The following is a 23,473-nucleotide window of genomic DNA, read 5'->3' on the forward strand; positions in this document are numbered from 1 at the left end:
CAAACTGAGAGCCCCCCTCCCCCAAGGTGTAACAAGTTGCTTTGATAAATTGGCAAAGTTGGGAGGGTCTAAATTCAGAGCACCCACCTCCAGAACAACCAAACCCCACATCCCCACAGCACCTTTTCTGCCTTTTTTTTGGCTTAACAGACTCAATTCTAAATGTACGTTGTCATCCTTGGGGTGGTGCAAACTTACTCCACCCTCCTCTTATCAAGACCCTAAAGGCCCTTTGGATGAGATCCCACCAGGAGCAGAAATGGCTCTCTGGAGCTCAGACACCTGCGTCATCTGCCTCAACCTGACCAGACACTCTGTAGCACCTTGGGGTTTCTCCAGGACCTAACCAGATGGCCACAGAATTCCTTCTTACAGGCCTCTCCTTTTCGTGCCAAGTCTCGCCTGCTGGTTTAGGAGAACTCTTTGGTTTTGCCCAATCACAGGTTTTCCAGTCTCAGCTATCAATCATGCAACCAGATCTCTGGAACCACCTACCTATTGGTCCACTGGGTACTTAAAACACGATTGTAACCATTTTTTTTTCTTTTTTTGGGTCACACCCAGCAATGCTCAGGGGTGACTCCTGGCTCTGCACTCAGGAATTACTCCTGGCGGTGCTTGAGGGACCATATGGGATGCCAGGGATTGAACCCAGGTCGTGCCGAGTGCAAGGCAAACACTCTACCCGCTGTGTTATTGCTCCCTGCTCCCATAACACATTTTAGACCGAGCAAAGCCATTCTACCTTCGTAACTTGATTTGTTCTAATTCTTAGCATTCAAGCCCTACCTAGGTCCACGGAGCCTTAGGAACTGCGTGTTTTGAATCTACCCTGCCAAGACGCACAGACATTTTATATATATATGTATATGTGTATATATACACATACATATATTTGTATTTATAAATGCATATTTCTATAAATATATATGAAAGAAATTGAAAGAAACTGTCCTCCCGTTGTTCATCGATTTGCTCGAGCGGGCCCAGTAACATATCCATTGGAGACTTTGTTGTTACTGTGTTTGGCATATCGAATACGTCACGGGTAGCTTGCCAGGCTCTGCCGTGTGGGCGAGATATTCTTGGTAGCTTGCCAGGCTCTCTGAGAGGGGCAGAGGAATTGAACTCGGGTCGGCCACATTGGCTGCATGCAAGGCAAATGCCCTACCACTGTGCTATCACTCCAGCCCATATATATATGATTAAGCTTCTATAAATATAAAGGCTGGGCTTATATATATAAGATCGCAGACATGGTCGACCCGAGTTCGATTCCTCCACCCCTCTCGGAGAGCCTGGCAAGCTACCGAGAGTATTCGATATGCCAAACACAGTAACAACAAAGTCTCCAATGGAGACGTTACTGGGCCCGCTTGAGCAAATTGACGATCAACGGGAGGGCCTTTACCTTTTATCGCAGACATAAATATATATTTATACATTTACCTTTACCTTATACATTTATAAATGTACATTTACATAAATATATAAAATATATGTGACTGGGCTTATTATAAGTATATATATGGCTGGCCCTATATATATGACTGGGCTTATATGTAAGTATATATATGGCTGGCTTATATATAAAATATATACATGTACGTATTTGGGACGCCTTAGTCATACTTTCTCAAACCCAAGTTTGTAGAAGCAGGTCCCACTTGTCCCAGTAGAAGGCTGGTGATGATGTGTCACTGGCTGTGAATAGACAGTATTGGTATATTATTAAACATAGTAAATATGTACATATGATCACAGACATCAATAAATACATATATCTACGGCTGGGCTTCCCTCCCAGATCGTCTGGGTGCTTGCATGGGAGAAAGCAAAACTAGCGGAGAAAGGCTGAATTCTATTTATTTCTATTTATTTTTTTAGCTTTTTGCATCACACGCGGCGATGCACAGGGGTCACTCCTGGCTTATGCATCCAGGAATTGGGGTTACTCCTGGCTCGTGCACTCAGGAATCACTCCTGGCGGTGCTCGGGGGACCATAGGGGATGCTGGGAATCGAACCCGGGTCGGCCGCGTGCAAGGCAAACGCCGCCCTGCCCACTGTGCTATCGCTCCAGCTAGCCCTAAATTGTTTTATTTATTTATTTCTTTAAACTTGCTTACCTCCAAATGACTTCCGTCGGGATTCCTGGCTGCGGGCCGAGTTCCTGGCCCAGAGTCCGCGGGACGGCGCCCGGGGCGGGCAGCGAGCGGCGCGAGGGCGGGGCCCGCGGCCAGCCCCGCCTCCCGCGGCCGCTCCCGGCTGGCTCCCCGCGGGCGCCCCCTGCAGGCGGCGGCGGGCAGGGCGGGCGGAAGCGGCCCGAGAGCGCGACTGCCACCGTGTCCGAGCGGAGCCCGCGCCCGCCCGCCCGCCGGCCCGCCCGCGCCGAGCGCCCGTCCCGCCGCGGCCGCCACGTCCCGCCGCCCGCGCCCGCCCGCCCGTCCGCCCGTCCGTCCGCGCCCGCCCGGCCCCGCGCGCGCCGCCCGCGGCCCGCACCGGCCTTCACTCTGGAGCGGCCCCGGCAGCCGCAGCAGGGGCGGCGGCGGCGCATCGAGGAGCTCTCCAGGTCGTCCCGGGAGCGGCTGCTGCAGTCCCGGGACAGGATGTTCTCCAAGTTCACGTCCATCCTGCAGCACGCCGTGGAGGCGGTGAGGCCCGGGGCGCGCGCGCACGCCAGCCCGGGGACGGCGCGGCCTACGCGGGCCTGCGGCGCGGGCCTGGGAGCGGGGCCCCCGGGGAGCCTCGGCCCGGCCCGGCCCGGCCCGGCTCGGCCTACGAGCGGGGACACCCGGGAGCCTCGGCCCGGTTCCGCGCAGGGCGATCCCCGCCCCGGGAGCCTCGGCCCGGCCCGGCCCGGCCCCGAGCAGGGACACCCCTGCCCCGGGAGCCTCGGTCCGGCCCGGCCGCCGAGCAGGGCCCTAGTCCCGGGGACCTCGGCCCGGCCCAGTCCAGCCCGGCCTCCGAGCGAGGCCACTATGCGGGTCCACTGCCCCCTCCCACCCCGCACCCCCGCTCTCGGCCGCCGCCGGGGACCCCCAGCCCTCCCGACCCGGGGATCCTCGCTCGCCCCAAGCGGGGACCCCCAACCCTCCTGACCCGGGGACCCCCAACCCTCCCGACCCGGGGACTCCCCCCAACCCTCTTGACCCGGGGACCCTCGCTCTCCCCGCACGGAGACCCCCCAACCCTCTTGACTCGGGAACCCTCGCCCTCCCCGCTCGGGGACCCCCCAACCCTCTTGACCCTGGGACCCTCGCCCTACCCGCACGGGGACCCCCCACCCTCTTGACCCGGGGACCCTCGCCCTCCCCGCACGGGGACCCCCAACCCTCCCGACCCGGCCGGGACGCCGGGGAGCACCTGGCGGGGGTCCCTGGGGGCTCGCCCGGACGCCCTGACCGTTAACCTGCTCTTGGGTGGGGGGGGAAGTGGTGCAAGACAAAAGAAGCGTCGCCGGGGGTCTCAAGGGCTTGGGGAGGGTGGGATGCAGGAAAGGTGTGCCCCGGCCCGCTGGGACCCCTTCTAAGGCCGCCGGTGGCCAAATTCAGCTGCACCTTTCGGAATCGGGGTGAAAGGCAGAATCTGTTTTGTTTTGTTTTGGGGGGGAGGGGTCTCATCGGGAGGGCGGGCGGGGGCGCGACAGCTCCCGAGGGTGGCCAGGGTGGCCGGGCCCGCGACCATCTGTTTCCGTCCGGGCCGCGCTTCCTGCACCGGCTCGGCTCGTCCTGCGATTGTGCTCCCGGGGCAGGGGCCGGATCCAGCCCGGGGACCCCCAGGAGCGAAAGAAAGAAGGGGCGCGGGGTGGGGTGGGGGGCACGCATCTGGGCTCGGCTCTCCCGCCCTCCTGGAGAAGAACCCCGCCCCCACCCCAGGCCCCCCTCGGAAAGTGCATCCGGGGTAGAAACGGCTGCTGGGCTAATTTTGGTGTTTTTTTTGTTTTTTAAATGTCATTCTCTTTGGACGTTCCGGGCATGTATTGGAACAGCTTTAAAAGCCACACGGCTTTTCTTTTTTTTTTTTTTTTTTTTTGGTCCCTGTTGGTCCCTGGCAGTGGGAGCAGTTTTTTATGGTCAGATAGGTTACAGGACACAGTGGATATAAATATTGTCTTAACAATGAGAAGTTTGGTTAAGGCTTAGTTTCAAAGCTAGGTGACAAGTGTTTACTAGTAAATTGAGCTGTGCTGCAGGTTCTGGGGGTGTGGGTGGGGACAGAGTTTTAATCATTGAAGGTAGTAAGTCCCAGGGAGACAACGTTTTAGACCTTAAGGAAGCTTTGACTGTTTGCCTTAGACATAGCCCATCTACAGCCCATTTGGAAAAGATTTAGATTTGTAAAAAGCAGTGCCGTGAAGGTGTTTATTCTTTCACTTACACCAAGAGTCTTTAAGTTTTGGCAGGGAATTGGGATAATTGGGAATGGAAATTTGTTACATTATTTGTATGCATTCTGTGGCAGGCTGATAGTTACAGAAATAAGTACTTAGGAAAAAGACAGATGGCTTTCAAGCTTGCCTGAGGAAGCTCATTTTTGTCCTGAAGCCTGTGGGTTTTTTTTTTTTTGTATGTGTTTTTTGTGTTTTGGCCTTCTTTCTTGTGTAATCCATCTGAATTGTTTGAACCTGCTCTCTGATATCCACGTTCTGAGGTTAGTGAGAAAAGGCTCAGTGGATTATATTTGCCCGATCCATCAACTCATGAATTGTATTTAGGAATAGTGTTTTTATTTGTTTATGGTTAGTTTTTAGCTGAGCTACCTCCCAGTTTGTCTTGATTGGTGGTTCAATCTTATGAAGACTTTTTTTTTTTTAACCCATTTTAGCATTCTCCCTTGGTAAATCATCATGATCAATAAACCAGCCTTTGGTAGGGGCTGGGTTTTTTTTGTTGTTGTTGTTCTAGCTCAAGATTGGTTCCCATTGGTTCACTTCGGCTTATTTGCTTGCATATTCTTCTGAAACTAATTTTGGCAGTTCTCTGGTGGTTTCACTAGTGATTTTTAATTTTAGTTTTGGGGGGAGCACATCTGGCAGCATGAAGGGCTTCCTCCTGGCTCTGTGCTCACATATCCATATGCAGAACCAGGGATTAAATGCAGGTTGGTGGTGGCTCAGCCTCTACCTGGCTCTATGTTGTTTTTTTTTTCCTTCGGTCCTTTTGATTTCTCTGCTTAGGGAGCCTGCTCTGGTACTTCACTGGGATGTGAATGCTGATGGGACTTTTTTCATTTGTAAACTTATGGGAGCCTGTCTTTGAACCATTTTTCAAGCCATATTTGATAGTATAATTCTGTGTTGGCTTGGGGATTATACCTGGGGGTACTCTGGGTCTACCCCTGGCTGAGTTCTTGGAAGCATCCAGCCAGAGGTCATAGGAGGTGCTAGAGATGCATCCTGGGGTACCCTCATGCCTTTTCAGCAATTTCCCAGCCCCAACTTTTTAGGTTTCTTTTTTCAAATTGGATCAAATTGGATCAACCTTCAAATAATTTTTAATTTAATTGAAATAAATCATTTGATTCATTTAAATAAGGTTTACTGTTTTCCTTTGTTTTTTGGGTCACATTTGCTGCTTCTTTTTTTTTTTTTTAAGATTTTAAAGTCTTAAGCAGACTAGTTTAAATTCATACTGTGGTCAAAACCAGATATTGTAAAATAATTTCTGCCTCTTAAAAAAAAAAGCCAGTCTTCCTTTTAGCACAGATATTCCAGCGGATAAAAAAATTATCTTCTAGGTATTGCAGTTCAATATTGGTTAAGAGCCGGTTGTTATAGTTAGTATTTGTTGAGGGCTGTCAGTATTGTGGCATGTGGAGGTCTCTTGTGGCTGCATTTGTGGTCATGTGTCCCAGGAACTCCTCGGTCTGGAGAATTGGTGTGATCCTCAGCCTGCCACACAAGGGCAACCACGAGTTTTAATCCCAAAGACCAGGCAACCAGTGAGTCGCCTCTCTCTCCCGACATCTCTTCTGAGATTAGCCCCTGTTCCCGGATCCCAAAGCCTGGAACACAGGCCATTATAATGACTGTGTGTCTGTTGTCCTCCACACCAAACTCTTCTTGCTTTGGTTTTGATTTTTTGGAATGGATTCATCATGGTTTGGGGCTGCCCTGGCGGTGGCGCAGTTTGGAGCTGAGCTCTTCCAGGAGCATGACGATGACGGGTCACGCTCAGGAAGAAAGTCTTTCCCCTTCCACTCAGTTTCAGCAGAACTTGTTTTTGGCAGTTTGAATGCAGGGCAATGTTTTCTTTCAAAACTGCTGTTAATAGGTGATGGTAATTGTGAAGGCCTGAAATTCTTGGTGTTGTGTCTTGTTCTGCCTTGGGCTTCCCAAGGGGTGGGGGGAGGGGACACACACTTCAGCAATACAGTCTCAGCGGTGTAGACCTGAAAGTTCTTCCAGTGCTCCTGGCCCCTGGGTAGTGCTCGGTGGGGGAATTGGGGTGGCATAAAAATTGATCATTTTATGCCAGGGATCAAGCTCCCGGTCTTTGTATGCGAGGCCCTTTGAACCATATCCTTAGCCCCCAGGACCTGCAGTTTTTATTTATTTTTGGTTTGGGGACCACAGTGGCAATGCTCAGGGGTAATTCCTGGCTCTGGGGTGCTGGCGATTGACCCTGCGGCAAAGCAGTGCTCTGCCAGTTATATCCCTCCAGGATTTTTTTTTTTAAATCCACTCCGCCAATGGAATCAAAACCTCCAAACATACATATATAGTGTTTCCTTAAGTGTGTTCTTTTTTTCCACTGCTGCTGTCTAGAGACCTTCAGCCCTTCATCCAGCAGATGTTTTATGAACGCCTTGCGTGCCTGCCACAGGCCTTCTGGGTCCTTGCTCACGGGGCGCTCACTGACCGGGGTGAGAGCCAGCCCAAGGTGGAAGGATCGAGGGCCCCAGCCCCGGCCTCCGCCCCTGACTTCTGCTCTGGGCGAGTTACTTAATCTTTGTTCAGTTTCCATTTCCTCTTTGTAAATTGGAAACTTATACTTGTCTCAGGGGTTGTTGTAAAACTTAAGATGAGCTTGGGGAGCAGGAGAGACCGCCCAGTGGTCAGGGCCCTGGCCTTGCACACAGGGGACCTGACTTCTCTCCCTGGCACCCCATTCTGCTCCCCTGAGCACGGCCACATGTGCCCCAAGACAAAACAAGAACTGGAGATGAGCCCCTCTGTACGGGGTTTCATGCTCGGTGGTCGTCAGCCAGCATAATTTTTGTGTGGCAGAGGACGGTGGGCTCTCTCGGGGCGGGGGGCAGATGTTTACAGCTGTTGGTGGTTGGGAGGAGGCCTCAGGTGGACTTGCGGGAAGCAGGGCAGCAGCAGAGTTACCGGATGAAGAAGCTTTTTCAAAGATCTGGGGCCCCGGGGCAGGGTTCAGGCAAATGCAGCCGGACCAAGTCGTCGTTGTGTGCCTTGTGCAAGGCAGCGCTTGTCGGAAATGGCCAGTGTCGGGCCTCCGGCCTGGTGGTGGTTTTGGAGAGACATTCCAGGGTTGTGGTTACTGCTGAGGTGTCCTTAGGCGCGGCTTGTTGCGGAAAATCGGGCTGGCTTGGCGCAGGGCAGCCAAGCTGCGGAGCGTGGCCCCAGGCACCCCCTCAGCGTTGGTGACACTATATGCCCACTAGCTATATGCCCACTGAGTGGGAGACAGGGGCTTCCAGAGCAAGAAGATGGCAGCCTCGCCCTCATGGAGGGGACCAGGGGTGGGAGGGAGACTGTTCTGGGCAGAACCCAGGGACCTTCCTGAGAAAGCACCACCCAGCAGTGCTCAGCTCGGGGGCCAGTTTGGGCGGAGGTGGCCACTTGCCTGGGTTTTCAAAAATTTCATATTTTCTGTATTACAATAAGCTGGCACCAATTGTTCTCACACACACACACACACACACACACACACACACACACACACACACAGCACCACTGCAGAGCCGGGAGTAAGTCCTAACTGAGCACAGTCGGGTGTGGCCCAAAAGCCAAAAAGAAAGAAAATAAATAAAAAGTCGATGCTAATTTTGTCTGGAACTGAGCTCACATGGGAGGGGCCTGCCGGACACTGGTAGAGAGAAGCGGGCACTGTGGCAGTGAGTGAGTGTGCTGTTGGCATGATGTAGGTACGAGATGTGTAAGCAACGGAATCGTAAATCCAGTGCAAAAAAAATTTAAAAAAAGTTATCACCAATTTGAATCCCCTCCTGCCGATTCACAGATCTTTCCTTTCTCTTTTTTTTTTTTTGGAGGGGGGTTACCAGAGCGTAATCATTTTTTATGCAGTGATAAAATAGGTTGATTTGCATGTTAGAATTAGTAATAAAAGAAGCTCATTTATTAGGAAGTTTTACATAAATAAGGAAATTTATTCCTGTTTGAGCAAGATTGTTGCTAAACCAAGTTATTAGCAATTTAGAAATGTTTCCTTGTCAACTAAAATAGGTTTCTTGCTCAAGGCTGTCACCTGGGAAGAGATGTGCCCCACCCCCCAGCACCAGCTCCTGCTGTGAACTGGCTGTAGGACCCCACCCCCCACCCCCCCAAGACTTCTGAGTTACTGCTGTGCCCTGCCAGGTGCTGTCCTTCCTTGGAGGCCCAGAGACTGCCCCGGGGACTTGTAACCAAGTGCCGTATTTGCATTTCAGAAACCAGGGTGCTTCTTTTTTTTTTTTTTCCATCTTTAAATTTTTCTTTTGCGTGGACCTGCACAGCAGCGCTTTCGAGCCAGGGGCCACTCCCAGTGATCCTTGACCAGGCGATGGCAGCCTGGCGGTGAGGTGCTCCGGCCACCTGTTGTTGTGCTGAGGGCTACTCTGAGGAGTGCTGGCAGGGAGGACAGCGGCCCCCCAGGCTGCTCTGGTGCTCTGGGGCCAGGCGGTACCTGGGGTCAAACTTGGGCTCTTAACCCTCTGAGCTCTCTTTACTTGGCATGTGAATAAGGTTGACTTATAAACACCAGCACAGAAAATGTATATGCACATATATATGTATATATATGCAGATATATATACATATACACACACACACACACACACACACATGCATATACACACAAACATACACACCTACACACCTAAGATGAAATGGATTCTAAAGACAGCTAGCTTAGCTGACTAAAACGTTTTTTAAATCTAAAATTGTCAGGTCTGGGACTGGAGAGATAGTACAGCTGGTCGGGCATTGGCCTCGAACACAACCACCCTGGGTTTGATCCCCCGCATCCCATATGGTCTCTTAAGCACAGCCTGGGGAGATTCCTAGCGTAGAGCCCACAGTAAGTCCTGGGTGTTGTCAGGTGTGACCCCTGAATAAATTGAAGCTGTCCGGAAGATGGTTCTGTCCTCCCAAGCTCAGTTTTCTTTTTCCTTAACTTTAGTTCTGTGGCTTAAGAGGATACATACATACCCCCAGGTGGGGGCTCGCTCCTGTCAGTGCTGGTAAATTAAACCTGAGGATCCCGCTGCAGAGACAGCGGATGCTCTCTCCCTGGTTTCTACTCCGGGTTCTCCCTGAAGAGGAACCATCCAGAGGTCTGTGGTTGTTTTTAAAGATCTTTGACAAAGCTCATGAAAGTCATTTAAAAAGTCAACTCCCATTCTGTTTGTGAAGGAGACGGCTTCGTAGGTGCTCTTCATCCCGTGCTGTGCTCTGCGGAGTGGGGTGATTGGCAAGAGCCAGCCAGCGGGCATCACAACCCACGTTTTCTCTCCGTGTCTTTCAGCTGGGTTGAAAAACGCTTTGGATGTCAGGGGCCCATGTTCCTGAAATCAGCTCGCTAGTTTGACGCTGTTTGGGTTTGAACGTTGAGGTCCCTGTTGGGGACACCCAGAAGTCAAGGGGTGCCCCGACCTCTTGGTGAGCATGGAAGGTGACAGAGCCCGCCACGGCTTGGGTTGCCGGAATAGAAGCCTGTTTGTTCTGAAGTTAGCTGGGGCAGCCCTGCGCATTCTGAGCTGGCGGAGGGGACCAGGGGGCGCCTTCTCTCCTCCTCACTCATTGTCGAGGAAAAGAATGCGTCCAGAAAGGTACAGCCAGGTGTTTTCAGACCTTTTAATACACATCTGAAACCCTTGTAAGTTTCCCGGTTGTGAGGCGAAGACTTGAAAAGATGTCGCTTTGGTCTTAAAATTTGGAAGAGGGTTTGGGGGTTGAGGCGGGCAGCACGCCCTGAAGTTGGCTGGAAGGGCTGGGGACAGGCCTGGCTTTGCTCGGTCCCCTGCACCGCTGACCCATCCCTACCACTCCCAGACCCCCTCACTGGGCAGAGACCGGGCTGAACCCTAGGACTTTTTTTGGGGGGGGGTGTCACACCTGGCAATGCACAGGGATTACTCCTGGCTCATGCACTCAGGAATTACTCCTGGCAGTGCTCGGGGGACCATATGGGATATTGGGAATCGAACCCAGGTTGGCCGCGTGCAAGGCAAATGCCCTACCTGCTGTGCTATCGCTCCAGCCCCTCTAGGACATTTTTGACTGTGGAATTTAAATTGGTAGTTTCTCAGTCATGTAGTTGTTCCAGAAAAAAAAATGCTCTCCCTTACCTAGTCTTTAAAAAAAATATAGTTTTCTATAGCTGTATGGTACTGAAAGTAAGGGACAGTTTTCATCTGATTATAGGTTGACTTTGGTGTCTGAACCCGTGCTGGTGATGTGTAACTAATTACAGAGCGGCACCCTGTAGCATTTCAAACTCCTAGGTACAAAGATCCCTGGTTATTGATAATTTCATTTTACTGATCCTTTAGTAATAGGGTGTTGCATTTTTAATGCTCTTATGTTTGAAAACAAGTTTCAGGGGAGGAGGAAGAAGCTAATATGGTGGTTTAATAAGCATTGCTGACAGACAATTTTTTTGTCAATATTGTTTGCCCTGTCAATAAATCCTGTTTGCTCTCTGGGATTTCACTCATTTTGTTTCTCTTTGATAATCTGACGCGTGGAATCAGCTTGAAAGTCACCATATTTTCTGTCCGTTTCTGTATCATTCATTAGTGGACAAACACCAATTAAGACTTGGGGGCTGGGGTGAGGGGGGACACTGTTTAAGAAAATGCCATTTTCTTAATTTTTTTGTGTCCTGTCTTTTTTGTGTCTTTGTAGCTTGCGCCTTCTCTTCCTTTACAAGAAGATTTTGTTTACCACTGGAAGGCGATCACCCATTACTACATCGAGACTTCAGGTGAGAGCCACGCTGGCGCCGAGTCAGCAGAATCTCTGACATCCTAAAAAGTGTTCCTGATAGTTTGTAGTCATTTTCACTTGCATTCATAAACAGTTTTACTTTGAGCTCCTCTTTGAGAGTCATCAAAACCACCGCTGTGGGCCAGAGGGCTAGTACAGGGGGGTCGGGCACTTAACGGACCCGGGTTCCAGCCCCACCAGATGTGATCCCTGGGCACAGAACAGAGCCAGGCGTTAGGCCTGAGCACCACTGGGAGTGACCCAGGTCACCTTCGGCCCCCTCAATCCCAAACACCTGTCATGTGTAGGCATTGCTCGGGGGCACTGGGGACAGAGCTGTCACACAGGCCAAATTCCTGTCCTACTGGGTGTGTGGGGGAGGGGGGCGGACAAATCTTTGTGTGTGAAATGCTGCTTAGACGGAGCACATGGGCTTGGAGCCCGCAGGGCTGTGACCTTTCAGGTCAGACAAGGCCTCACCGACCCAGTGACTTCTGGGTCGCAGCTCTCAGAGAGAGGAAGCGCACTTTCGGGGCCTGAGTGTCTCAGGAAGTGGACCCTGTGCCAGGCCCTGAGGCGGTGACCCCTGTTCCAGGGCCTGGCGGGAGCTCGGTGACCCAGAATCAGGGTGGGTGACCCGGGCCAGCGCGCAGTGGCTCACTCCCGGGGCCTGGCCAGGGAGCCTTAGGAAGCGTCACGTGATCTCTTGTAACCGGAGTCCCTCTGGCTCCAGTGGGCAGAGGTTAGATGGAAGGGAGCCCAGCTGAAGCCAGTGGGAAAGTTCAGGACAGGGCTAGGGGGGCAGGGAGGGATTGCTCGCTGGTTTGTTTTGAAGGGAGCTTTGATGATGGGCTGGGTATGAGACAAGACGGCCAAGTACGTTGGGTAAGTAATTTGCTTTGCACGTGGCCGACCTGAGTTCGGTCCCCGCCTCCCATGTGTGACTCCGCCAGGAGTGATTCCTTAGTACAGTGAGAACATGAACTAAAGGGGTTGGAGTGATAGCACAGCAGGGAGGGTATTTGCCTTGCACGTGGCCGACCCGGGTTCGATTCCCAGCATCCCATATGGTCCCCTGAGCACCGCCAGGAGTGATTCCTGAGAGCAGAGCCAGGAATAATCTCTGCATTGTTGGGTGTGACTCTCCCTCCATCTCCCCCCTACCCCCCCAGAATAAAGCAAAAAAAAAATTTTTTTTTTTAAAGAATATGAGCTAAAGACCTATCTGAAGCTTTGAGTTTAGATAGTTGGGAAAATTTAAAAGGTCACTTACGGAAGAGACTGTAAAAGCCTTTGGGCAGTTGGAGAGATAGCCTAGGATAAGGTGCCCTGCCTTGCATGGAGCTGACCCCGGGTCAGTCCCTGGTACTGCCAGGACTTGCCCTTGAGCACTGCTGGGTGTGTCATTCCCTCTCCCCCCCCCTCCCCGTCCCCAGCCACCACCCAAAAAAAGGATATTATTGGGGCGTGTTAAGTTTGAAATGTCCACTCCAATTGGATATCTCAGATATACAGTCGAATATTGAAGTCCGGGTTGAAATAAGACCTGTGGAATTGAGAGTCGGCCCCATGTAATGGGATTTAAGGCTGTGAGGCTGATGAGTTCAGCTCGGGAATAAGGGCAGTCAGAGAGAGACGTGTCCGGGCACTGAACTCGGGCTGCTGCGGAGAGATTGGACTTTGGAACTCCGGCTTTGATGTTCAGTGAACGTTCAGAGATTGGGAAAATGAAATCTGTGGAAGGCAAAGGCAACACAGCTTGTTCCCAGTGAGGTCGAAAGCAGCCGTGAGGGAACCGTGTCCCAGGAGCCAGGAGAGGGGCTCGGTGCTGCTGCCGTCAGATGCGCAGTGATTGGTGTGGGTTGCTGGACGTAGCTGGGTTAGTCCTTTTTGTCGAGGGTCACAGCAATGGCCAGGCAGTGAGAGGAGAGCTGATTGGAATGGCTTTCTGTGGTTGCTCTCAACGGAACGCAGTCAAGCATAGCTCTGGACCAGAGGGTTGCTCCTGGCAGTGCTCAGGGTCCCGGGTGGTACTGGGGATGAACCGAGGCCTCTCACATGCAAAATCCTCAGCCTGTGACACCGTCTGAGGCCCTGCTTGGAATAGCTCTAGGAGGAAGCAAGCAGAGGCCCTGAATGGGCGTTGGGGATAGGCGTCACTCAGTCTTCCCGTGGACAGTGCTGGGGATCGAACCCAGGGCCTCCCACACGTGGGGCGGATAGTCTCCTGCCGAGCCCCACTTGCGGCCGAGTTGCCTCCTTGAGCAGTGCTCATGCAGAAGGACTCTTGTGAAGTGGAAGAAGGCGAGGCAGACTTGACGAAAGAGCAGCGCCTAGGGCCGGGAGATCCCTGCCTCCACCTGGTCCCCTGAGCACCGCTGGGGACAACCTCCAGGCAGAGTCTGTGAATGAATGAGGCAGGAAAGGGCCAGGCTGTGGCTATTCCAGGGGCTCAGCCCTGCAGCCCCTTTGCGGCTTCCCCGTTCTCCTTATAACCCGTGAACGGTCATCAACACCTGAAAGAGAACCAGAATTAATTTTTTTTCAGTGCAACTTTATTTAGAAAGCAGATGGCAGAGCTGGGTTGGCCGCTGTGAATGGGGGCTAGAATAGTGGGGGTCAGGGTGGGGGTGCGACGGAGACCCTAGCTGTATACCAGAAGGCACAGCACACGGAATGGGGCCAGGGAATCAATCGGTCTTGGGATTTTTTTGTTTGTTTGTTTTGTTTTTGTTTTTTGGGCCATACCCGGCAAAGCACAGAGTTTACTCCTGGCTTTGCACTCAGGAATTACCCCTGGCGGTGCTCAGGGGACCATATGGGATGCTGGGAATTGAACCAGGGTTGGCCACGTGCAAGGCAAACGCCCTACCTGCTGTGCTATCTCTCCAGCCCCTCGGGATTTTATTTTTAAATTCTTATTTTTATTGGGATTTGGGGCCTACTCCTAGCTGTGCTCAGGGGCTTCTCTGGACCCTGTGTTTGGGGTCACTCAGGCAGTCTTCGGGGGACCTTGTGGGGCTAGAGATTGAACCGGGTCCCACTGCACGCACACACGTTTGCTCTTGTCACTGTCTCTGGCCCTGGATTGTATTTTTTAAAATATAATTGCTAATTCAGTAAGTCAGAATCAGACTGCATATATGTGCATATATATACATATACACACATATGCATGTTTATATACACATATATGCACACTTATGTATGCACATACACATATATGATACACGTGCAGTGATAAATACATCACCCTGCCACACACTGAAATTTATATATTTCAAGAATAATATGTCTCTTTAAATGTGTAACATCATTTCTCACTGTATTTGGGTATTTAGGTAGCAGCTGGACAGAAATAATTTTTGAGAGGCGCTGCCTTTTCAGATGAATATTTTGAGTCTTCCCCTGCAGGGCAGGATCCAGTTCTTGCTTCAAGGCTCTTTGGGGACCTAGTGATGACACAGATAGAAAGAAAAGCCTCGAGGAGGCAGTGGTCGGCTGAGGAGGAACCCTGCTGCCTCTCTGGGCTTAGTGCTGGGAGGCCCCTTCGGGCGCGGCCAGGGGCCCAAACCCAGGGCTTCTGTGTGCAAAACATCCCCTACAGCCCTTGGAGCTGCGGGCAGCGGCGGGCCCTGACCTTGACTTTAAAGACTGGAGAGGGTGAGAAAGAGGAGAGAGAAATGTACTGAATAGAAAAGGAGCACTGGCAGAGGCGCAGGGACCTAGACATGGCTTAGGAGCCAGGAGCGTGGACTGGAGAAATGGGTCTTGTTGTCTAGGGAGCTAGTATGTTAAATCCCTATAGTTTATTTCTCAGTTTAATAAGCCTTTCTGATCATTTCTTTAGTTACTGTCATCACAGCACGCTCAACAATGAACGTAGATACCGAGCCTGCAATTACAGGGGGAAAATATTTCAAAATTAAATTTCAAGCGATCTTACAAATGGCCTTTTATTAACACCAGGCTAGTCATTTCAGAAGACTGCGAAATGAACTGTCACGTTAACTGTTCATCCAACCACGACACTGGGCTTTGACTTGTGGTTTCATTGAAGTCACGTGTCACAGGCAGGGGTTGAATCGCTGCATTTCCTGGTGAGGGGGCACTGAGGCTGGATGCTCTCGCCTGTCCAGACAAAGTGCGTGGGTGGAGATTTGAATCCAGGTTTCTCATTTCAGTTCCCAGGTGCTTCACACCTGCCACGTATACTCAATTTAACCTGTATGTTCTCTGAGTGATAGCACAGTGGGTAGGGTGTTTGCCTTGTACACGACCTACTTGGCCGACCTGGGTTCGATTGCTCCGCCCCTCTTGGAGAGCCCAGCAAGCTACCGAGAGAGTATCTTGCCTGCACGGCAAAGCCTGGCAAGCTGCCCGTGACGTATTCGATATGCCAAACACAGTAAAAACAAGTCTCACATTGGAGATGTTACTGGGCCCGCTCGAGCAAATCGATGAACAACGGGAGGACCATTCGACCGTGCTACCGTTGTCTGGGAAATGAGTGGGACCCTTTTTTAATTGAGGCTTTTAGAATGTCCCTTCTCTTTCTCTGGCTTTCTCTATAAGTAGTTCAGTTTACTCTCTGCATCCATAGTGTACCCTTATGTACGCTGTGACATCTCGGGTCCAGAGCAACTGGGATAGTGTTGTAGAGACATAGGCAAACCAAGGTAATGGCAACAGAGATGTAAGAACTTGGGTTGCTGAATTTGTCTTGTATTTAAACGTTCCATAAATGTTTACATGTTTAAAGATCAGTTTAACCCTGCGCTGTAAGGATTGATGGATTAAATGATTGAGAAGGGCTGGAGTTGGGGGGTGGAGCAAATATGATGTTTGTACCCTGGTTGGCCTCATGCTTGGTAAATGCCCTGCAACTCTTCTCTCTCTGCCTCCTGATAAAAAATAACTTAAAAAGAATTCCGTGCAACATTCTGATATTTTTAATATATTTTCCTGATAATGTTTCCATTCCCCATGGAAGTGACTTCTGAATTGTCATACATAAATATCCACTTAATGAATTTATTTCAGGACATTAATGGACTTTTTAAAATAAGAATATGGCAAAAAGCATCATCTGAATTCTAGCAAGTATAATTAGGTCCTGAGGGTTAAGTTCATTGCAGTCTGAATAGGTAGAGTGTACAGCGGGTACAAATACACCATTTATAAATAAGTCTACGGCTGTACCTCTGTGAAGCAACGAATCTTGTCTGATCTCGGAAGCTAAGCTGGGTTGGACCTGGATAATACTTGGATAGGAGACCACCTGGGAGTACTGGGGGCTGTAGGCTGTTGTTTTGGGGCCAGAGCAGTAGTATAACAGGTAGTGCATTTGCCTTGCACGCGTTCCATCCCTGGCATCCCATATCGTCCCCTGCATACCAGGAGTAATTTCTGAGTGCAGAGCCAGGAGTAACCCCTGAACACTTCCGGGGGTAGCCTTCAAAACAAAAAATGACTTATTAAAAATGAAAATGTTTGAATGTTGGTTTGATAATTTTTTATTTTTATTGTTTAGATGATAAAGCCCCAGTGACCGACACAAATATCCCATCTCATCTGGAACAGATGTTAGATATATTGGTACAAGAAGAAAATGAACGGGAGTCTGGAGAGACGGGGCCGTGTATGGAGTATCTGCTTCATCACAAGATCTTGGAAACGTTATATACCTTGGGGAAGGCTGATGTAAGTTTCCCACCTGTGTCATGTCATGTCCCCTCTGTTTGTCACATATGTGGTCACGTCAGAAGGTAAAGCAGTTTCCGGGCACTATGTTGAGTCATAGCGGGGGGTCTTCAACGTGCAGGGTTTGAGTCTGAGCTGGGAAAGAAAGACGGGTCGCCTATCCCAGTGAGCCTCTGCAGAGAGAGCGGAGCTCCCAGCCCTGCTAGGCTGCTTTAAAGTACCCAGGAAGCATGTGTGAAAAGGAGCACCAGGTACCTGGGCCCAGATTCCAAGGAAACAAGAAGGAGCCCACTGAAAACTGGGTGATGAAGATAGGAATTATTTGTCTTAATTTTAAAGTGCATCTCATTGACTATTTTAATATTATTAGCTCTATTGAAACATGGAGGAAAAAGGAAATTTGTAGGCCTAAGGAGTCTTGAGAAACTTTTGCAAAATATATATAGTATGCAACACTGTCATCACTGTCACCCTATTGTTCATCGATTTACTCGAGCGAGCGACATGCGTTGTACAATTTAGAAAAGACCGGAATGAATAGATATGTTTGAATATCAGCCTCAGGAACAGGGGAGTGTGTGTGTGTGTGTGTGTGTGTGTGTGTGTGTGTGTGTGTGTGTGTGTGTTGTGTGTGGTGTTGGGCTTGAACCAGAACCTCACTGTGCAGAGCATATTTATCCCACCACTGGGTTACATTCTTGGCCCCTGAATAGTGAATCTTGAAGAGAATTTTCTTCTACTTAAATCTGTAAGGCTCTGATTTATTTTTAAATAAAATTAATTCCTTTTTTATTTCCTAGGCAACATATCTTAATACCCTGTGGTTCCTTCTTCCTTTTCCTTTCCTTTGGAGAAAGGGTTTAATACATCACTAAATTGAATACAAACTGGCTTTTGAACTTGATAATTTGACTTTTTTACTTTATAATCGTACTAGCACAATATCAAAATTGTATCCATTTTGAAATGAATGATTATAAATATTAATTTATCTGAGTAATGGAAAATATTTGCTATCTTAGCAGCACTGTGCTTTTAATTATTGTTATACATTGCCAGATAGCATATCTACGATGATGCTTTGGAGTATTCATTTCATGACTATTTTAAGTGTGAGGCAGTATAAACAGATTAATTATAGAGCTTTAACCTTGCTAATTCATACTTCCTTTTATTCCTTCTAATTCATATTCTTTTATCCACTCACTCATGTGAGTAACCATATATCTATATAAACCATGTATTTTCAGAAAATACTGAAAACAATAAGCATGCCATGGAAACATATTCTTTGCCTATAATAATGTAAATGATTTTGCAAGTAATTGAAAACAGTATCATTGAAGTCAGTGGCATCAGTTTATACCATAAGATTGCTTTTTAAAAATGTGCATACATGTTAGAAGCCTTCATTTATTTTCACAGGTGATACTATATTACTGACTACGTGCCTTTAGGCTAAGAAAGAAAGTTCTGCCTTTGACCTGAGCAGTGTTAGCTGTAATCATTTCCTGTTACCCAGGCATTTAGAACAGAAGCAGCTTGATGTCACTTGAATCCCTCAAACCACGTTTCTTTTCAGATGTGACTTTATTTCTCTAGTGCCGGTCATTAATACTTAGTTAAGAATTTCATTTTGACCGCATTGATTTGTGTAGAGAGTGTGTGTGTGTGTATGTGTATGTGTGTGTGTGTGTGTGTGTGTGTGTGTGTGTGTGTGTGTGTGTAAATAGTAATAGACTAATATCCAAGGCCAAGGAAACCAAGAACCAGGAGGAATGGTCAGTGGCTGGAATCTACCTCAAGTTCATTTGGGGCAGAGGGTAGGTAAGACAGAGAAGGGACCGGTATGACAATAATATTTGGAAATGACCATGCTGGATAAGAAATGGGTATTGAAAGTAGGTAAAGGGATATGCGCGATAACCTTCCAGTATCTGTATTACAGACTACAGTGCCCAAAAGGAGGGAAGGAAAAGGAGAAAAGAGAAGGAGGGAGGGAGGGGCCAAGAAAAGCGCTGCCATAGAGGCAGGCTGGGGGAGAGGAGACGGGGAGTTGGGAGCTGGTGGGAGGGAACTTGGGGACACTGGTGCTGGGAAATGACACTGGTGGAGGGATGCGTGTTGGAACACTATATGACTGAAACCTGATCATGAATAATTCGCTTTGTGATGGACAAAGCATGGTGATTTAATAAAAAGTAAAGTAAAGTAAATAAAAATTTATGATGAGCCGTGGAGATAACTCCATGGGCTGAGCACATACTTTTCATGCCAGAGACCCAGTTTCGAAACCCAGGCATAGAGCTGAAAAGAGCTCTTGGCAGTGCCGGGTGTGCCCAGCGCAAAGAAAAATCTCGTTCGGACAGAGTGTAGAGGGGAGCACTCCCTCACGCACGGTTGGGGGAGAACCCCCTCATGCAGGGCTAGGTAGGAGCACCCACCCCCTCATGCAGGGTTCGGTGGGAGCACTCCCTCGTGCAGGGCTAGGTGGGAGCAATCCCTTATGTAGGGTTAGAGGGGGAACACGCCCTCATGCAGGGTTAGGGGGAAACATGCATTCATGCAGGGTTGGATGGGAGCACTCCCTCATGCAGGGTTAGAGGGGGAGCACTCCCTCATGCAGGGTTAGGTGGGAGCACTCCCTCATGCAGGGTTAGGTGGGAGCACTCCCTGCATGGCCAGGCAGGAGCACTCATGCAGGGTTAGAGAGGAGCATGCCCTCATGCAGGGTTGGGGGAGCACTCCCTCGTGTAGGGTTAGAGGGGAGCACTTCCTCATGTAGGGTTGGGGGGAGCACGTCCTCATGCAGAGTTAGGGGGAGCACTCCCTCATGTAGGGTTAGAGGGGAGCACTCCCTCATGCAGGGTTAGCGGGGAGCACTCCTTCATGCAGGGTTGGGGGGAGCACTCCCTCATGCAGCATGTGCCCTTTTCACACACTGACTCAGCCTCCGTGTTGTTGTGCCCGCAGTGTCCCCCGGGGATGAAGCAGCAGGTGCTGGTCTTCTACACGAAGCTCCTGGGACGCATCCGGCAGCCGCTGCTCCCGCACATCAACGTGCACCGGCCCGTGCAGGTGTGTGGGGTCGCCCTCTGTGCGCTCAGGCTTTTGTTTCGGGGTGGAAATGCGGTCACACGCTGTCCCGAGAGTGAAGACCGTAAAGGAAGTGATCCTAAACTTTCTCATGCACATGAGCAAGTACTTCAGCTTCCTCTCGGCGTGGCACTATGCTCTGTGCTCTTCTTATCTCTATAGTTCTCTTTAAAAATGCTAAGACATGAGGTTTTCCTTTATCTTTGGGACTTTCTAAAGGAGGGGGTCTTAGGCAACTTCTAAGCATTTTAAGGCAACATATTTGAAAAATGTATTTCTAGTCATTTAATTTTTGTATAGGCCATTATCGTGTTCTGTCTGGATAAAAAGTATTTGCATTACTTGAAAATTTAAATATCTTTAAGGTAGAGGATTGGCTATTATATGCGTACTGTTAGTTAAGTTTAAAATTAAAGACTTTTTTTTTGTACAGAAATTGATTCGGCTCTGCGGTGAAGTCCTTGCAACACCAACGGAAAATGAAGAAATTCAGTTTCTCTGTATCGTGTGTGCGAAGCTGAAGCAAGATCCCTACCTGGTTAATTTTTTTCTGGAGGTACGGTACATGTCTGTCAGCTTCCAGCGTTACACTGATGTTAAAAATATCACGGAAACTAATTCTGTGAGTCGTGTTGGAAGGCATGAATTACGTCTATGTACGGTATATATCAGAGAGCTCGTTTTCCTTTTAATTGAATTTTTATGTAGACCCTGTGCGCTTCAGGTACACAATGCCAGCAGCAGCTGTTGTTCCCTGTTGTCTTTTAAGTTGAACTGTCCCGAGAGAATGATTCTCACAGCATGGAGCTGAGCCTCTCCTGCAGGAGGGAGGTCGAGCGCAGTCTGCCTCTGCATCTTCAGGGGCAGTTGATGTAGTTCAGCCATTGCCACCAGCCATGAGTTATCTGAACCCGTTGACAGTTTAGACTTGACTTCCAGTTTAAGTAGTATTTGGGGACTGAAAATAGTATGATATGTAAGAACATCTCCATGCACAAAGGAGACCTGGGTCCGACCCCCGGTACCACCAGTAGTGATCCCTGAGCTCCACTAGTTAACCGTCCCAAGCCCCCAAGCCAACTTGGTGTCTGCTTCATGGTCTCCTCCTCGTCCCTCCCCCTCATCCCATCCCTTCCTTCCTCCCAGTTCTTCCTTCTCCCTCCATCATTGTTGTACACTCTTCACTCCATAGCAATGAAGGAATGTTTAAAAAATAATAATAACTTCATCGTGTTATTTTCCGGTTTTATTTAAAAAAAAAAATCTTTTTGTTTTGGGACCAGAGAGATGGTTCAGGGGATAAGTCACTTGTAGTTTGATTCCTGGTAACTCACATGGTCCCTGAGCACTGCGGGAATCATCCCTTAGTGCAGAGCCAGAAATAGCCCTTAAAGCGCCACTGGTGTGCTCAAAACCACACACACACACACACACACACACACACACACACACAGAGCTGCCTAGGGTCCATTGTAGTTGGTTCATTCTTTGGGGTCTGCTCTTCTGAGTTTGACAAGCACCAGTGTGTCCCCATTGCCCACATTCAACATGTCCAGTGCCCCGTCACTTACCGTGTCCCTTGCCTTTTGGGTCGGGCCCTGGGTTGGTGAGGAGCCCTGTCCTGGGTGGTGTCCCAGGGGCTTCATCTCTTGGCCAGTCTGGGATGTTGAGGGCCACTTCCGGTTTGGATCCCAAGCGGTGAAAGGACCCGCTGTGAATCCCGCTCGGGTGGACGCGGGTTTCTAGTTCACTTGGGTACGGGGCTGGGTGTGTGATTGCCGGGTCCTGCGTGTATTTCTTTTCCTGAGAAACAGCCGAGATGGGCTCATCCGTCTGGCTCCCTCTGGCACTGTGGGGAAGTTCCCCATTGTTCCCGGTCCTCGTCATTGTTGGTCTTGTTGACAGGATTTTGTTGTGTTTTGTTTTAAAATTGTTTCTTAGTTATTTCATAGGTGCCTTTGTTTTCTGTGTCATTTGTTTGCTTTTGTACCACGCCCAGCTGTGCTCATGGTTTACTCCTGGCCCTGCGCTGTCAGGCCTCACTCCCAATAAGCTCAGGGGACTTCTATTTTTTTTTTTAATTTTATTTTATAAAGTAGTTCTCTGGGCTTACTCCTATCTCCTCACTCAGGGGTCCCTCCTGCTGGGCTCTGGAAACCATATGGGATGCTGGGGATCGAACCCAACACGCCGAATTATGTTTCAGGCCCGATATTTCAACACATTTTATTTTCTCCTGCTTTTCACGAACGTCTCAAGGGCAAAGACTCTAGCTCATTAATCTTTGGGTCCCTGCAGTATCTCTGTTATCCGGCAGAGTGCATAATAACTGCTCAGTTAACACGTACAGAGTGAATGAACGCATCTTCGTTCAGCGCATCTATGTCTCCTAAGTACAAGTGTGACACAGATCCCTTGCAGTTCTATGGGGTCGTTCTCTTAGATCCATTCATTCCTGTATGAGCTGTGAGGGAAGTAACACGTGGTGAGTGAGTTAGCACCTTGTCTTTGCCCTTCCAGGAGTCTGTACTCTGGAGATGAGGTTATGAGGAATGCTCAGATATGGGCGATGAAGAAGGGCAAGGTGCAAAGTTCGTGCCTGAACAGTGTTCAGAGGATGAAGAGGCAGCCTCTGCTGTGTGGGTCATCACGGAAGAGGCTTTCTTGGGAAGGTTCCTTGACACATATTTGCCTAAGAATGGGTGAGAAAGGAAGGAAGCTCGGAAAGAGTTGTGGCTCAAGGTCATCATTGGGGAGCCTGGGCCAAGAAGGGCCCGGGCAGGTGAGAGCAGGAGTCGGCCAAGTTTTGGCCAAGAGTCTGTTTCCCTTACAGCCCCTGCAGAGCCTTTGAAGAGTTTTGAGCAAGGAAGTCGGTGTGTCATGGTCTGTGTGTCATCAGAAATTCAACTGGTGGCTGCGTCTTGTTTTGTGGATTCCTTTGAGGGTAGAAAGACAAGCAGGGAGCGGATGGAGTGGCCCAGAGGGGCAGCCGGCAGCGCGAGCAGGGCTGGGAGCGCCGTGGACACGGGTGCATCCCATCTGGTCTGAGCGGAACGCAGGAGAAAGAAGCATTGTGCTCCATCTCTGAAGGGCGCGCTTACTGCTGGCGGCGAGGAGGGCGCCCCCGGAGATGTTGCTTTTAGCAGCTCCAGACGGTTGGAGTCTTTCTGACATCCTACCAGGAGTCCTGAGCCGGTGCTTGGGATTGCGGATCTGTGATTTGGGAACGGGGCTGGGTGGAAGAGATCTGGGGAGTGCTGTGTCTCACAGAGCTGTCCCAGCAAACACCAGAGAAAGTTGCGATTCCTTATTGCAATGGAATGTTTCAACACGAGAACCACTTGACCCTGCACCAGATATTCTCATTCAGTGTGATGAAGTGTGTGTGTGTGTGTGTGTGTGTGTGTGTGTGTGTGTGTGTGTGTGTGTTGGGGGTGGGGTGGGGTGGGGTGGGGGAAAGGAATCTGATTTCTGCTTGTTTTTGTTTAGGGGTCATGTT

The 23,473-nt window shown here is 49.8% G+C and overlaps 1 protein-coding gene across 1 annotated transcript in view; it reads left to right on the forward strand.

Moving 5' to 3' along the window:
• The first annotated feature begins 2,451 nt into the window (after positions 1 to 2,451).
• FHIP2A (FHF complex subunit HOOK interacting protein 2A) overlaps positions 2,452 to 23,473 on the forward strand; it is a 40,656-nt gene continuing 19,634 nt past the window's right edge. Inside the window, exons 1-5 of the mRNA XM_056120592.1 lie at positions 2,452 to 2,653; positions 11,095 to 11,173; positions 16,709 to 16,878; positions 19,852 to 19,956; positions 20,408 to 20,530. Of these exons, the coding sequence (XP_055976567.1) occupies positions 2,609 to 2,653; positions 11,095 to 11,173; positions 16,709 to 16,878; positions 19,852 to 19,956; positions 20,408 to 20,530 (522 nt within the window). The 5' untranslated portion in view covers positions 2,452 to 2,608. The remainder of the gene's footprint in view (positions 2,654 to 11,094; positions 11,174 to 16,708; positions 16,879 to 19,851; positions 19,957 to 20,407; positions 20,531 to 23,473) is intronic.

The sequence above is a fragment of the Sorex fumeus genome, unplaced genomic scaffold (assembly GCF_029834395.1).
Source record: "Sorex fumeus unplaced genomic scaffold, SorFum_2.1 ptg000043l, whole genome shotgun sequence".
NCBI classification, from domain to species: Eukaryota; Metazoa; Chordata; class Mammalia; order Eulipotyphla; family Soricidae; genus Sorex; species Sorex fumeus.